Source organism: Anguilla anguilla, chromosome 8 (assembly GCF_013347855.1).
Source record: "Anguilla anguilla isolate fAngAng1 chromosome 8, fAngAng1.pri, whole genome shotgun sequence".
Taxonomy (NCBI): domain Eukaryota; kingdom Metazoa; phylum Chordata; class Actinopteri; order Anguilliformes; family Anguillidae; genus Anguilla; species Anguilla anguilla.
The window spans coordinates 51,164,193-51,180,209 of NC_049208.1; the positions used below are offsets into that span (position 1 = coordinate 51,164,193).

General features: G+C 47.7%; 2 protein-coding genes across 2 annotated transcripts; one reads left to right on the top strand and one right to left on the bottom strand.

Moving 5' to 3' along the window:
* Window positions 1-696: 696 nt before the first annotated feature.
* Window positions 697-1,780, top strand: lsm10 (LSM10, U7 small nuclear RNA associated). Its single transcript, XM_035430012.1, has 2 exons — window positions 697-852; window positions 1,308-1,780. Exon 2 carries the CDS (start codon window positions 1,312-1,314, stop codon window positions 1,678-1,680), a length of 369 nt encoding a protein of 122 aa, XP_035285903.1. The 5' UTR covers window positions 697-852; window positions 1,308-1,311; the 3' UTR covers window positions 1,681-1,780.
* Window positions 1,781-2,535: 755 nt separating this feature from the next.
* LOC118233912 (thyroid hormone receptor-associated protein 3-like) lies at window positions 2,536-15,900 on the bottom strand. The gene is made up of 11 exons (XM_035430014.1): window positions 15,544-15,900; window positions 12,000-12,142; window positions 10,880-11,665; window positions 9,849-10,310; window positions 9,556-9,719; window positions 8,911-9,019; window positions 8,654-8,738; window positions 7,382-7,563; window positions 6,806-6,980; window positions 6,160-6,297; window positions 2,536-4,111 (listed from the first exon to the last, which is right to left on the bottom strand). Exons 2-11 carry the CDS (start codon window positions 12,119-12,121, stop codon window positions 3,896-3,898), a joined length of 2,439 nt encoding a protein of 812 aa, XP_035285905.1. The 5' UTR covers window positions 12,122-12,142; window positions 15,544-15,900; the 3' UTR covers window positions 2,536-3,895.
* Between the last annotated feature and the right edge of the window lie 117 nt (window positions 15,901-16,017).

Below are 16,017 nucleotides of genomic sequence, written 5' to 3' on the forward strand. Positions count from 1 at the left end.
TAATATCCTCAAATAAAAGCGGAGAATGTGCACTTTAACCACGTATGAATTGTTTGATTGCAACTGTCATATCAATAAGTTATTCGTTTGTTTTTGTTACAAAAACCTTGTCAGTTAAGACTTTAAAAACTACAGGGATTGTGTGAATTATAGTGACTAATACTGTGTGGTTTATTATAGATTTTAAGATGGTGCTCTGTCCAATAGCTCAGCGGTGGTGGATGAAGTTGCCCATTTTCTCAGGGTTCCCTATTTTCAGTCTTCAGTCAACATCGTAAACCTTTTGAAGTTGTTAGTGTGTGTACACGTTTACTGTACTGTATGCACTTTATACTGTTATGAAATGAATGCATGTATGTGTGTGTGTGTGTGTTTGTGTGCGCGCGCGCGCAAAACATGAAAACATTTAGGGTCAGTTGCAGCATGACCGGAGAACTGCATTACAACTGCAACAGCTATCCAGAGCTGTGAAATAAGGATCCGTTGTAATGCACGTTTACCTGAGATTTAAAACTCAAGCTGAGCGCTCTGCCATTGACCCAGAGTGTTGTGCTTGTTTCATAATGTTTTCACTGACATAGATTGTCTTGATTTGATTATGCAGAAATAAAACACGAATTGAACAAAACAATTGTCTTCTCAATATTTCTTCTGAAGCCATGATAAAAACGTATAATACAAGAGACGCTACGTCATCATCCAGTTACATTCTACAGCGCTGTGTGTGTATAGCAGCTACGCGGTGCATTCACAGTCCTGCAGCAAGCAACGTTAATCGATTTAGCTAGCTGTAGTCCCTCTGGAGCGAGATAAACTACCGAAAATATCAGGCAATTAAGCTCATGAGTTTGGGTGAGTATTAAAAAGACCATTATTTTGTCTACCTAATCAGGTCTAAAAACGTGGCTATGTGTTTGCTGACCAGCGCCAATACCTAATAACGTAAGCGAAATCAGTAAACTCTTGTTTATAGTTGGCTATAATGGCATTATTTGTTGCACTGATGTTTTTTGGTTTTACTATATACGTTTGCAATTAGCTTGCTGGTTGTACACAGCAAGGTGATAGCGAACGCACGGGTTAGTGTTACTTTGTATGTTGTCAGCTCAAAGCTAACTTCAAAGCAGATCAGAAGCAGTTTGCGTTTTGCATACTCATTGAGCAAACGTTGCATTGTCATAGTGATTTATTCCATAGTTTACTAGTCTAGAAGCTGACAGAATGCTATCAAATTGTGCACAAAGCGTAATAATTTGAAGCCACATTTGATCACTTTCTCCGCTTTACACCAAACCTATTTCCCGTAGAGCTATGGAGGTGACGCACTCCATCCGCGAGCGCACGATCGCCGAGAACAGCATGGTCATCCTTCTGCAGGGTCTCCATGGCCAGGTGACCACAGTGGACCTACGCGACGAGAGCACTGCGCGGGGACGCGTGTTGAACGTTGACGCCTTTATGAACATCCGCCTGGAGGAGGTGGTGTACAGGGACAGGCGAGGGCACATCAGCAAGCTGGCTGACCTCTTTATCACCGGCCGGAACGTCAGATACGTCCACATTCCGGACACCGTGGACATCATGGACACCATTCAAGAACAGCTGAGGGTGATCAGCCGCGTGCGAAATTTCGGCGGGGACAAGGGTGGCCGGAGGGAGTATGCCAAAAATAAAAAATGACCTTATCTGGACTGCAAAAAAAAAAATAATTTCGAAGACTGCAGAATATTGTATTTTTCCCCCTGGAAATATGGATTAAACTACATGTTTTTCTTTTGAATTCTGAGCGTGTGTGTATTAATTGGAGATGCAATCTCACTTAAAGCACCTGGCCAAACACTTTTTTGGTTTACAGTACAAACTGCTGTACACCCATATGCACACCTAATTTTCTGCATGTATGAGGGGGACATTTGTCACCAAAGAGTTGCTAACTGAATTGGGAGAGCAGACCATGTCGTTATTGGATTGCATTTATACTGCAGCTCATTTACATAACAGGCATTTAGCAGATGCTCTTATCCACAACTCACGACTTACATAGCATTTACATTACATTTATACAGCTGGATATACACTGAAGCAATTCAGGTTAAGTACCTTGCTCAAGGGTACAACGGCAGTGTCCAACCCGGGAAATGAACCTGTGACCTTCAGGTTACAAGACCAACTCCTCACCCACGATACTACACTGCCGCCCCATTTATAATCTCATGTGGGCCGAGGGTCTCATGCCTACAGTAAGGATCTTGGTTTTAGCATCAGAAGCACCGCTGCCAACTGCATGTCTTTTCTCAGGTTCTCTCAGTGGTTTGACATAAAAAATATAGCACCCTGGGAAATGTGACCCTCACTGTTGGAAGTTATCACAAGATCTGTATGCGCACAGCAAATCAATGGAAGGGGGTCATTTATGCTTATGTGGGTCAACGGCGGTGATCGCTGGAAGAAAAGATGTCGCACCTCCGAACAGACTGCAGTCTTGTGGAATCTGCAGCCTTCACACATCTCAGTTGAACAGTTCAGAGATCGCGGTAATGTCAGAATGATGGTTTTAATAACAAATGATACAAAACCACAGGCGAAAAGTTTAATGTGGGGGGGGAAAGACGGGGACGACGTTGCCTCGTCGTACAGGACATCCCACACATCGAGCGTGCAGAACAGAGCGCACCAGCAGAAATCCTAACCTGCAGTTCCATCTCCGACTCCTTGCGTTTTGGTTAAAGACACCTTTGCCCATCCTTTCAGGGACTGCAAACACTAATTTAAGAACTCAAGCTCAAACAGAAAAGTTCAAAATAACTGAAAAAAACTAATTAACTTTCCCAAGAAGACTAGAATTTTTTTTTCTTCTTTTTTTTTTTTTAAACAGTCTTCAATTGTATTCACTACAATTATAAATGTTGAGTGAATTCTCTCAAAAAGAACAGGCACAACCATTACATTATACAAAATTCATCAAGCCCTCTTGCATTCTTTTGAATTTTCAACATTTTAAAATTCCTCTCATTTTTTTTTTAAAGTACAAAAAAAGAATTATCCAGTCGATGAATCTGCGAAGGCTCCTGCGCAAAATCCAGTCAGTACAAACTGCCACTCAAATGGAGACTGTGCTTACGATGAAGAGCTGTGATCCAGACAGGAGCAATCTCTCATCTGCTCAGCCAAAGGATTATTCCAAAAATAATATTAAACAAACATGGTATTATTTTAATAAACCATCTAAGCAAGTGAATACTGCTCCATCAAAAAAAAGTGAAATTTACAGTTAAATCGGTTTTGTTAATAGGGTTTCTTTTACAGGCAAAAGTGCAGTTTTCTGGCACTAACACTGTCCTGATAGTCAGTGCACACTGAAAACATTTTGCAGAATGCGAAAGAAAATAAAAGATTGGTCCTCAATTACAGACCAGTGATTTTAATCCCTTTGAGTATCTAAGAGTGGCTGTAGAAAAGAGCACAGGCTGATCAGACAGAAACACACATTGAGGAGACAGGAACACAGGCTGAGGAGACGGGAATACAGGCAGAGACAGAGGAACACAGGCTGAGGAGACGGGAACACAGGAAGAGACGGGAACACAGGAAGAGACAGGAACACAGGCTGAGGAGATGGGACACAGGCTGAGGAGACGGGAACACAGGAAGAGACAGGAACACAGGCTGAGGAGACGGGAACACAGGCTGAGGACACGGGAACACAGGCTGAGGACACGGGAACACAGGCTGAGGACACGGGAACACAGGCTGAGTTGACAAGGGGAACACAGGTTGATCAGACAGAGGAGCACAGGTTGAGGACATAGGCTGAAGAGACAGGAACACAGGCTGCATTTTCACCCTGGATTTGGCTAAAAATAAAAAAATAATAAAGAAAATGGAGTGGGCGGAGCTACAGTTTGGAGGGGGCGCCCCCCTTCCTTCCTTCTCCCTCCTCGGGGTCCTGCTCGCTCTCCAGAAGCTCCCCCTCTTCTCTGCCCCCCTGGAACTTGTCGTGGACCCACTTTGGGCTGCCGCTGCGGGGCACGAATCGGCCCCTGCCAGGCAGAGCGATGCCCCGCCCTCGGCCACGCCCATCCAGCCACTTCTCCCCCTCTCGGACGTCATGCTGTGGGGGCGGACAGACAGACAGGCGTCACTCTCACCGTCTAGCACCGGGCTGCTCCAGCCCTGTTCCTGGAGATCTACTGTCCTGTAGGCTTTCACTCCCACCCTAACAAAGTACACCTCATTCAACACCTAGAGCAGGACTGCCCAACCCTGTTCCTGGAGATCTACGGCCCTGTAGGCTTTCACTCCAACCCTAACAAAGCACACCTCATTCAACACCTAGAGCAGGGCTGCCCAACCCTGTTCCTGGAGATCTACGGTCCTGTAGGCTTTCACTCCAACCCTAACAAAGCACACCTCATTCAACACCTAGAGCAGGACTGCCCAACCCTGTTCCTGGGCATCTACTGTCCTGTAGGCTTTCACTCCCACCCTAACAAAGCACACCTCATTCAACACCTAGAGCAGGACTGCCCAACCCTGTTCCTGGGCATCTACTGTCCTGTAGGCTTTCACTCCCACCCTAACAAAGCACACCTCATTCAACACCTAGAGCAGGACTGCCCAACCCTGTTCCTGGGCATCTACTGTCCTGTAGGCTTTCACTCCCACCCTAACAAAGCACACCTCATTCAACACCTAGAGCAGGACTGCCCAACCCTGTTCCTGGAGATCTACTGTCCTGTAGGCTTTCACTCCAACCCTAACAAAGCACACCTCATTCAACACCTAGAGCAGGACTGCCCAACCCTGTTCCTGGAGATCTACTGCAATGCAGGTTTTCACTCCCACCCTAACAAAGCACACCTCATTCAACACCTAGAGCAGGACTGCCCAACCCTGTTCCTGGGCATCTACTGTCCTGTAGGCTTTCACTCCCACCCTAACAAAGCACACCTCATTCAACACCTAGAGCAGGACTGCCCAACCCTGTTCCTGGAGATCTACTGTCCTGTAGGCTTTCACTCCCACCCTAACAAAGCACACCTCATTCAACACCTAGAGCAGGACTGCCCAACCCTGTTCCTGGAGATCTACTGTCCAGTAGGCTTTCACTCCCACCCTAACAAAGCACACCTCATTCAACACCTAGAGCAGGACTGCCCAACCCTGTTCCTGGAGATCTACTGCAATGCAGGTTTTCACTCCCACCCTAACAAAGCACACCTCATTCAACACCTAGAGCAGGACTGCCCAACCCTGCTCCTGGAGATCTACTGTCCTGTAGGCTTTCACTCCAACCCTAACAAAGCACACCTCATTCAACACCTAGAGCAGGGCTGCCCAACCCTGCTCCTGGACATCTACTGCAATGCAGGTTTTCACTCCAACCCTAACAAAGCACACCTCATTCAACACCTAGAGCAGGACTGCCCAACCCTGTTCCTGGAGATCTACGGCCCTGTAGGCTTTCACTCCAACCCTAACAAAGCACACCTCACATTCAACACCTAGAGCAGGACTGCCCAACCCTGCTCCTGGGCATCTACTGTAATGCAGGTTTTCACTCCAAGCCTAACAAAGCACACCTCGTTCAACCGCTACAGATCACTGTCAGCACTTAATAGAATCAGGTGCGTCGAATTAGGGTTGAAATGAAAGACAGGAACAATAAAATTCCCCATGTTTGCCTTGTTGTTGCCCTTGTTATCATTAATTTCGTCTGAATTTCTCAATATCTTCCAGATGGTTAGTTTTAGTGGCCATGCGTCGACATTTTCCCCAGTTAGAAGCTTACTGATTCACCTCAGTCTTTAATTTGATCAGCTAAAAATAACTGACCATTTTATGTAATTGTTTGCAGTCTAGCCCGATAAGCAAAATATGAACATGGGAATTTTATTCTTCATGGCACACATAGGTATTTTTTTTTATCATAATGTGGTTTCAGAGGGTAAATAATCCCCCTGAATTTGAAAAGCTTTATTTATTTTTTCGTAATATAAATAACTGAAAAAAATTAACAACATTGTTAAAATTCTGGGATTGCAATTGCGGTTGGAACAAAAACCAGCTTACACAGGGGTACTCAAGGACCGAGGTTGGGAACCACTGCTCCAAGCGATAACAATACTTAAAACGAAAGTGGCAGTACGCCTCACCCACCAGGAAATACTTGTTGCTTTTGGGCGTGTACTCTGGGTCCCATTCTTCCTCGGGGGGACGCAGTGGAACGCCCGCCATAGGACCACTGTTGTGTCCCGGGTAGCTTATCTTGTTCCACCCCCTGCCTCCGATTCTCGACTGAAATCGGAACGAAAACACGAACGGTCAGCCGACCAGTTCAGCCTAGATCAGGGGGGGTGCAAACCCAGGTCCTGCAGAGCCACAGGTGTTTCTCTTCACCTAAAATACGCGACACATTCAGACCCAGAAAACCATGTCCCGGGTGAGGTCGGACGACTGTATGACGACCTGCGTTAAACGGTAAATTAAGTCCTGAACAACAACTAGGACCTTCCAGATCGTTCTGTGGCTTTCCAGGGACAGGGTGACAGGCCTGTTAGTCTAGACCTATTACAAAAATACATATTATTTTAAATCATCAGCTTAAGAGGAATGAGTTGTGGACAGGTTGAGAAAATACAGAAGCCTTGTGGCCATTGCAGAAGGAAAAAAAACAGGCATTTTTTCGTATTTGTGGACTGAAGGAGTTTTAAATGAAATGGAAGAAGGCTCAGCCAGGGAGGCTGGCAACAGGGCACATGTTTCGGGGTGAGTGTGGGGTCCCCCAGCTACCGGACACACTTACGAAGCCACCGCGAGCTGGCCCTCTCTCCATGGGGCCTCCGTGATCCCTGGGTCCCAGAGGGGCCTTGCTGAAGCCCTCCTCTATGGGCTCCTCGCCGGGGTAATCTCCCGCTCTGTTGGAGCGCGGGGACGCCACAGAGGACGACCGTGACCGTTCGCGCTTCTTCTTGCTTTTCCTACAAATCGAAAGGGAAGAGGATAGTGACCCGGTTACCCCGTCAGACTGTCAGCACATTATTCTTATCCAAGTCACCCATCTAAGAGAAAGTAGCGGTCCTAATATGGAGCCTTGGGGAACACAAAAATATTTAAATTTATCCAAAATAAAATCCTTTCTGTATCCACAGTCTAAGACTACCTCCCACTATTGACAGAATAATAAGTAAAAGACATGCATATTTTAAAGCATCTACCTTATATATATATGCATGTACAATACAGCTTAGTCATTCCTTGTTATATAAATACCCAGTGGAACATGTTTGGCACGTGTGCAGCATTTTACGACGCCCATAAAAAGAAGCTGGAAGAATCTGGCCGTGCAGTGACGCAGCCCTAATGAACTTCCGGCACGTACTTGGACTTCTTGTGGCGTTTGGACGACTTCTCGGCGGTCCTCTCCTGGCTGGACCCGCGGGAGTCGCCGGACTCTCTCCCGCCAGCCCATCTGTGATCGCGCTCCTTGCTGGAGCGCTTTTTCCTGTGCTTCTGCTCAAACTGCAGATCCACTAGGTCATCTTTCGTTTTTCTCAGTGGATCCTGAGCGGGAACAGCAGTCGGGCCAGGATATTAGTCCGGGTTTGGTTTCAATTAATCGTGGCAAACATTTTTTAAAAAAAAGCTTTTTAAATCTATAATATCACATGACATAATATTAAAGCTGGAGGTATTTGATGGCTCCAGCACCAGAGAGAGGATGCTTAGTTGATAACCCATTTACTGTTCAGACAATGGCCAAGCAAGTGAGATTTACATAGTCATGAAAACGGTTCATTAAGATCCAAGCTTTAAGCTCCTCATCTGGCCACACACGCTTGCATCCCTGTTGGCGGAGAAATATAAATCTGCACATCAGCACTTCCAATTTTTACGCAGTTCTGTTTTCGTACGTTCTTCCTCCCCGACGTGATGTTGATTTTTTACATGTGAGGTCATTCAATCTTAAATACCTGTCACTGAAAAATGCCGATTCCACGAGGTGAGAAAGTAATTTAGTGAATGGTGTATGAGTTTACATTTACCGCAAAAAAAAACAAAAAAAAAAAAACAACATGGGTGCTGGCACAAGGCAGCTGCAGTGTAGAGTTTGCAGACAATACCTCTACATAAAACAGTGTTAGCTGCAGTGTGCAGTTTGCAGACAGTACCTCAACGTAAAACGGTGTTAGCTGCAGTTAAAAGGCAGACCAAAACTCAGACTAAGACGTCCGACGCGATAAGAGGAAACGCATGCCCCGAGCTTCCTTCATGACAGGGTGTTAGTACTACTTTGTGCGTTTTTCGGTTTTAGTTCTACCTTGGGATGTTTTGGGAAGGAAATACTTACGATGACAAAAGCTTAGGCTCCTTTGATTGGCTTTGGCACGGGGTCAAAGGTCATTTCCATTTCTGACCCCTCAAGTTTTTGTTTTTTTTTGTTTTTTTTTGGTGTTTGACGATCAGCACCCACATAAAATCATACCAGACACGTGGAGGGGTACAGTAAGAGAATTCGGACAGGCGGCAGGTCGCCCCCGCCTCCAGGTTTAAAACGCCTTCCTCAAGAGAGAGACGTGAAAGACAGAAGGGCCTAACGAGGCGGCGGCTCGGCGCTCGTTCTCCAAAAACATTTCAAAAAACATTCGGTCACCTTGTAGACGCTTGCCCTGCAGTTTTCCATCTCCTCAAACAGGTAAGAGTGCTTCTTAAAAGCACTGGGAGAAATATCGATTCTCCTGGAAGACAGAAGTGAGACGGGGGCCAAGGTGAGAACGGGTGAAGGTCACGGGTGAGAGTTTAACGACAAGTGTCTCTCCCCCCCCCCACCCCCCAAACCCCCACACCCCCCCAAAGCGCTCCACCCCACCAACTCCCCCACCCCCCAGCGTCGGACCTGCGCATCATCACCTGTGAATCTCGGGGCTTTTCCTCGCCCTTGCGCCCTCCTCCGCAGCTCTGCGCTGGTACATAGCGAAACGCTCATTTAGCGTTAGCCCTGAGCACTGGAAGTGCTGTGCTGTGGGGGAGAGAGAGAGGAAACAGTGTCAAACGTAAACGAATAATACTACACTGAAGTCAGTTTCTTTTCCCGAGGATAATGTAGAAGGGGAAAGTGACAGGGAATAATGGAGTTGACTGCACTGAGGGGGGGGAGTACGGTATGATTAGATGAGAATGCATTTTCAAAGTTGATATAAATGTTTTTAAAATGCGCATGCATGTCAGCACAAAGCAAACCCATTTGGGACAGTATCCACAAATATCACCCATTAATTCCTATACTTCATCATAAGACAGAGAACATTAGATGTCGTATGTACTTGGTGAACAGGGGGTACATACCAAAAAAATAATAGATTTTGTTCAATTCATTGTCATAAAATGATATTTTTTGTTTTTTTTGACGGCAATTCAATCCCTTTCACTGCCGTCTCAATGCTATGGGGTGGAGAACGGGGTGTTTATACGCCCCGGCCCCGCCCTCGGCCTGGTGCCATGGAAACCCCACGGCGACCGCGGTTGTTGTCGGGGGGGGGGGGGCGGGGGGCGTGCCTTTGATCTGGTGCACGATGCTGACGATGTGCCGGGCGAACAGCTCGGACGGGCTGTGGCAGAGCCGGGCGCTCTGGAAGACCGGGCGGAACTCCGAATCCCTCCCGCCAGGGTCCGCCGGGTCCCGGGACGGCCGCCGCTCCTTCGTCGAAACCCCCGCGGAGCTGCCGGGGGGGGGGGGGGGGGGGGGGGGGGGGGGGGGGGGGGAGAGGGGCGCCACGGTTACTCCAAATAAGGGCAAAAAAAGGCGGGGTCTCAGACCGTGTGAGCCGAGTTAAAATTTGCAGCCTTACCTTCCCAGGTTCACGCTGAAGTCAAACTCCTCCCCCCTCTTCCCGGAGCTCTTGGCAGGGGGCGTGGCCTCCCTCCTGTCCGCGCCCCTGTCCCGAGCCAACGAGCGCGCGGGGTCAGGCCCCGGCGCCCGGCCGCGGGACAGACCTTCCTCCGCCATGTCGTCGTCGCCGCTGTCCACGGCCCTGTGGCCCCGCCCCTCCACGGGGGACCGGGGCTCCGGCTCCTCCCACTGGCCGTACAGGTCGCGGGTGGCCTTGCTCTTGCGTTTGGCCCCGTGCGGTTTGGGGCCCGGCTCCGGCGCGGTACCCTCGCTGCGTGAGAAGGGGGGTCCCTTCGGGAAGGAGGCGCCCTTGATGGGGAAGAGGCTCTTGGTGATGCTGTTCCCCCTCTCCTCACCAGTGACCGTCAGCTCCTGGTCCAGCTGAGATGCCTGTTGCTTCTCCTTTCGCTCGACCAGGAACCTGCTCCATCGCAAGGGGAAACACAATCTCATCAAATACGCTCTGAGGGGTAACGGACTTCACATCAATGATCTTGCAAGTGAGTCAGGAAACAACTACAACTCCCAGGAGTCCTTTCTGCCATATCAGATTGATGTGGCCCCACACCAACATTCAGGATTTTTTCTTTTTTGGGATGCAGAGGACGAAGTCGGTTCCAAGGAAAATATTATGAAATAACTATGTGCAGTAGATACAAGTATAACAGATATGACAGACCATAATTCAAATAAAAGGGGCATACTTACTTTTTTTTCCACTCTGAAATCTCCTAAATAATTATGGTAGCAAACAACGTCCTTTAATTCACAGCAGACACACAAAGAGCCCGCTTTGGCATTTGTTAATTAAGGGGGATATGGTTCCCCCCGGAAATATTATTCTTCCAAGGACCTTTGAGGCTGTGCACAGACTAAACAAATCGAAAGAAATAATTATAACCAAACACTGCAAGTAAATTTTCAAAAGAAAGAGAGAGAATTGTTTTTTTTTTATATATAATTCTAGTTTGAAAAAGAAATCCAACGTACTTTTGAAAGGCTGAAGACAATGCGGTCCGGTCTCCTGTTTTGACGCCCTCCTTCGAAAAGAACCCGAACCCGGAGGGGGCGGAGCCCTGCGGAGGGGAGGGCTTACTGGTGGAGGCCGTGGCGGCGCCCGCGCCTTTCCAGGGGGCGTCGCTGTTTCCGGCGACCGGGCTGGCGTTTTTGGCTTTGGGGGGGGCGGAGCCGTACGGGGCAGTGGGTGGGGCCGGGCCCACGATGACGGCCGAGCGCATCTGGGGGCTGGCCTGCTTTGGGCTGGCGCTGTAGTCCGTCAGGCCCTGCCAGGTTCCGTCCTGCTTATCGGCCCCGCCCCCGTCCTTGGCCCCGCCCCTCTGCGCCTCTTTCGCCTCGTGCTTGCCCGAGCCCGAGCGGCGGGGCGGAGACGGGGAGCGGGACGAGGAGGAGTAGGAGCGGCGGGACCGGGCCGAGGAAGATCCTCGAGATCGGCTGCGGGATCGGGACCGGGACCGGGAGCGAGAGCGCCCCCTCCTGGGGCTGTGCTGGTGATGCTCGTACTGATCCTCCTGCCCGCGGTGCCAGTAGTTGGGCCTGTACCCACCGTAGCCTCCGCCGCCGCCGCCACCGCCACCGCCACCGCCGCCGCCCCCGCCCCCTCGCTGGTACCGCCCCCGCGGGTAAAAGCCACGGTTGCGGCCGCGGTAGTAGTAGGGTCTCCGGAACCCTCGGTTGTAGCCGCGGAAACCGCGGTTATTTTGGTACTCCCGTGGGTAACCCCTGTCCCGACTGTGGGACCGGGAGCGAGACCTGGAGCTGAGATGGCCAGAAAGAGCAAATGAGAGAGTGAGTAACGGAGAGAGAGAGAAATAATCATTAACAGAGAAACGTCGCTAAAACTTTGTTAAGAAGAAGAAAGTTAAGATTAACAAAGGCAACAGTGCACCGCAAAGAAGACTGTTGTGTTGTCACTCTTCTTTTGCGTGAGGAAATTGAGAGCCATTAAACCGGAGTCAAATTTCTTGCATGTGTAAACATACTTGGCAAGTAAAGGCGATTCTGATTCTGAAAAATACCGTCCTTAAATGTAAGCCACAGACGCAGATAGAGAACAGCAGAGACCCTAGCGACAGAGAGGCCACACTAGTACCTGTAGCGGCGCTTTCTGGAGCGCGACCGCGAGCGGCTCTGGGACCGCGATCGAGACGGGGACCGGGATCTGGAAGCTGATCTGGACCGGGATCTGGAGGGAGATTTCGGGTCCTTGGACATCTCCGCGGCGAGACTTATGACCTAATAAAAAAAAAAAATTAAAAAAACACACAGAGGAGCACCGTTAATACGTTACGCGCCACAAGCCGGAATAAAACCCGCGAACCGTGAACTTTTAGGCTAACGGCTAACGGCTGGGATCAGTGCAGGGTAGAGCAGCTCGCTCGGACTGATCTGGCACTGCTCCGGTAGCAGGAACAGCTACAGAACCTGCGCAGAGACTGAGGCCTGCGGTTAGAGAAGATCTGCCGTCGCACTGGACTGGTCTGCAGAGCAGCAGCAACTTCAGCAGAGAACAGGAAGTGAAAGCACAACACCCGAGCGCTTGACAGGATGTGGTCGGTAGAGACGTTATCCGGATAACAAGAGACATCACGCGCGTTGCTAAAACCATTCGTGCAACCCTGTAAGCCTTTATTTTTCTTCTTCTTCTTTCAGGCGTAATCACGAAAGTGGGGGGTCGAGACCTGAAGGCTACATTCGTTCACAGACCTTTACGCCACGCGGATCGGCCCATATACTGTAGCGGGTACTGTAGCTGAATGTAGACGTCATGATACAAATCTGTTTGTGAAAAGCCGATCACCACACAGCCCGTGATCATAGGTCACCCCTCGGGGTCGATGTTGTCTCTGTTGTCCTTGTATCCCAAAGCCAGCAGTGGAGTGGCCTTTCAGAAGACTCCAAGGGCCACAGCAGGAGGGCCAGTTTGTGGAAACTACCGCCCATAAAAACTATTAGGCCAACATAATTACGCCATTTGGGTGAAGCGTCCCTTTAATTACTCATCTCGCGTGCCATCACTTTGGTGTGTCGCCCCATATTTCAAGCCCTTTTTTTCCCAAAGTCAATTATAGATCTTTTGACTTTGCTCCCAGTGTTAACTTCCGCTGCGATGTCCTCTCCCGTACAGCTTTTCAATTCGAAACGGGAACAACCCCTGCATGACCGCAGTCCTGAAACGCGTCCAGCGGTTTCACCGACCGTTATCTTCCAGCTCGGCGGAGGAGGATTTACATTTTCATACGATGCAGCGCGACGGGTCTCGAACGGCGGCGGCGCATTTAAATTAGCTGGGCTGCGGCGGCGCTCGTTTCCATAACCGATACCCCGCCAAACCGAAAACGCGCAGCCCTGTGCAGCGCCTCAACCGTGGAATGAATGAGGGGCCGCTGCCGATGTTTTGGGAGGGAGGGTGCGAATCGTAGGTCTCAAGGTGCTGGGACTCCAAACATTTCAGGGAGAAAGGTACCCTTCCATATATGGTCAATAGAGTGCTGACCATAACCAGGACACCCAAAATCACAGGCTGTTTCTGTCAAACTACCTGGCTATTGCTGAATGCTTATCATGCTTCTGCTGAGTGTCATGATAGATATACTTAGTGGGTCAAACATTATGGCTACATTTACATCAGGAATGAATGCCTTTTTTTTTCTTTTCTTTTTTTGCTTCTGTGTGTTTTTTTGTTTTTTTTGCTTCAGTCTTTTTGCTGAGATTCTATAGGAACAGCTTACAAGTACAGTTGCTTGCTGGCCATACAATTTGATGCATTTTTATTGGCTAGACTAGAGACAGTCCCTCACAGCTCTCGAAACGAAATACTAGAAAATTCAGTGGCCATGTTGGAAATATACTCGGTGACGCTCAGAAGACCAGATAATGACAGACTGCAAATAAGAGGCAATAGCAGGGAAGTCCAAAGTCCAAGGAAGTGAGTCATTCCAATTTTAAACGTCAATGGGCGGTTTATTATTTACAAACTCTAGTATCTGATTAATCCTGAGTAAACAGCACACAAATGAGCACAAAATCTCATTCTGACACCTAACATTATACTGGGTAAATAGGTAATACGATTGGTAATCCAACTAGCTACCTTTGTTGGCTCTTGGTTTTGAAGGTGTCAGTTTTTTTTCTCCTTTATTTTTTAAAATGCATTTCCAAAGCATAAACTCAGCAAAACTGTCAGGTCGAATACTGTTGTGAATACCTAGCTAGTTGTACATCAGTTTCTTCAGCGTGGTGGACTGTTCTTTGGAAAAATACTCCACATTTTTTGACTGCCTCCATATGCACCCTGGGTTGTTTATTATCATTGGCTAATTTAAGGAACGCAAGTCTCCAATTGAATGAGGGAGCAAAGCTAAAGACCATAATTCTTTGCATTGTAGGCAGTCAGGAATTATCGGAAGACGACTACAAACGACGTGAATACTTCATTGTAAAAATGTTATCAGTAGTTGGAAGAGCGGTCTTGTTTTATTACCACTGTGATACATAAAATGCGTATTGTGAGTCATATGTGCATCCAATGGTGTTTTGAATATGATGACGTCGAACTGAAATCAATTACCTGACTGAACCACCAGAAAACCGGAAACAGAACATGTGTACAACGTATTCCATTGTGTCTTGCCACTAGCCGTAAAACCCTGTTCCTCATACAGCAACCTGCTGAAGCTATGAATGTTTGAGTTTAGTTTGCATTTGAACCGGTGACCTTAGGGAAAATAAGGTGCAGCTGGAAGATGTGTTGGTGGACCAGTAGGGGGTAGTTATCTATCTGGACCGAAATAGAAACACAAGGCCCCAGCACATGTTAAGGAGACAATGTGTTGAGCAAGGCCATGTCCTCCTAACGAGATATTAAACAGGGGTCCTGACTCACTGTGGTCATTAAACATAATACCTGGTGTCTTTACAGAGCATGTAGATATTGCTTTGTAAAAAAAAATACCACGTGCATTCAGCTGTGGTCATCAATGTTAATATTTAAATAGGACACACTTGTGTGTTATCCAACGCTTCATTGCAAAATAGTTTCAACAAAATAGGTGCGCAACATGTTCGTGGTTATAGATGTATGTAGCTAGCCACCAAATAAAAAGTGAAAGCTTTTAACCGAAATCTAAGCCTCGCTATGACTCAAGAATACACGAGCGTCTAGTTTTCTAGGCCGTCTTAATCACATTTGACCTTCCTGGAAACCTCCCTAGTAGTAGTGTGTGTATTATTAGCGCTCTGAATCATTAACAGTGAGTGGTTCTACAAGATAACGTAAATCTAGCTTCAATATAAATAAACAAAAAACAATTATGTGCATCTTCAAGCCTTGTTCCGCCAGCCATCGTCATTTAGCTAGTTAGCCACTGTATGGTAGACATTTGACTTGCCAACACAAATAACGTTAGCGTAAGCTTGTCCAACTAATAATACAAACAGCTCAACGTTAGCTATGTAGCTAGTTAGCTAGACATCCAGATAACAAGCCAACCAAACGATTGTATTTCTACGATAGTCAAATTAACGTACCGAAGTCAGGTTAGCAAATACCATGGACATGAAGAATTAATTTAACCAGCATAGATTAAAAATTAGCACTCAAAGAAGCTAACTAGGAGTGGATGTGTCGTACTTACCAGTTTGACGAAGACAATCGACACACGCTTCCCCTTGTTTCAAGAGGTTATCTTGCAAGTTAAATTAAATAGCCGCCAAATGAAACTAGCTAGCTATTTTCTCATAGTCAGGAAGCCAGCAAACACCATCAGTTTTTTCGTAGGTAACATGCACGAACACATGCAATCCGTTAGTATTTTATGAAAACCAGAAGTTACAAATCGTGTAGGGGAAATGCTACCAAGCAAGCTATTTTTGTTGCAGCTTTAGCTAGCCAGACGGTAACCCAACACCAACACGCTAAACCCTAGCTGATAAATTAAAAGCGGGCTGTCGGAATGTCGCGTCAGTTGCAAACCATTTTCTTCCTGGTTTTTGTTACCGCCTGCTGTGCCTTAAAGGGGCAAGGGACTCATTTTGTAATACAAACACAGGGCCTTAATTCAGCATTTGATATTGTAGCTTATCATATTGTATTTTAGGAGTGCAATTAG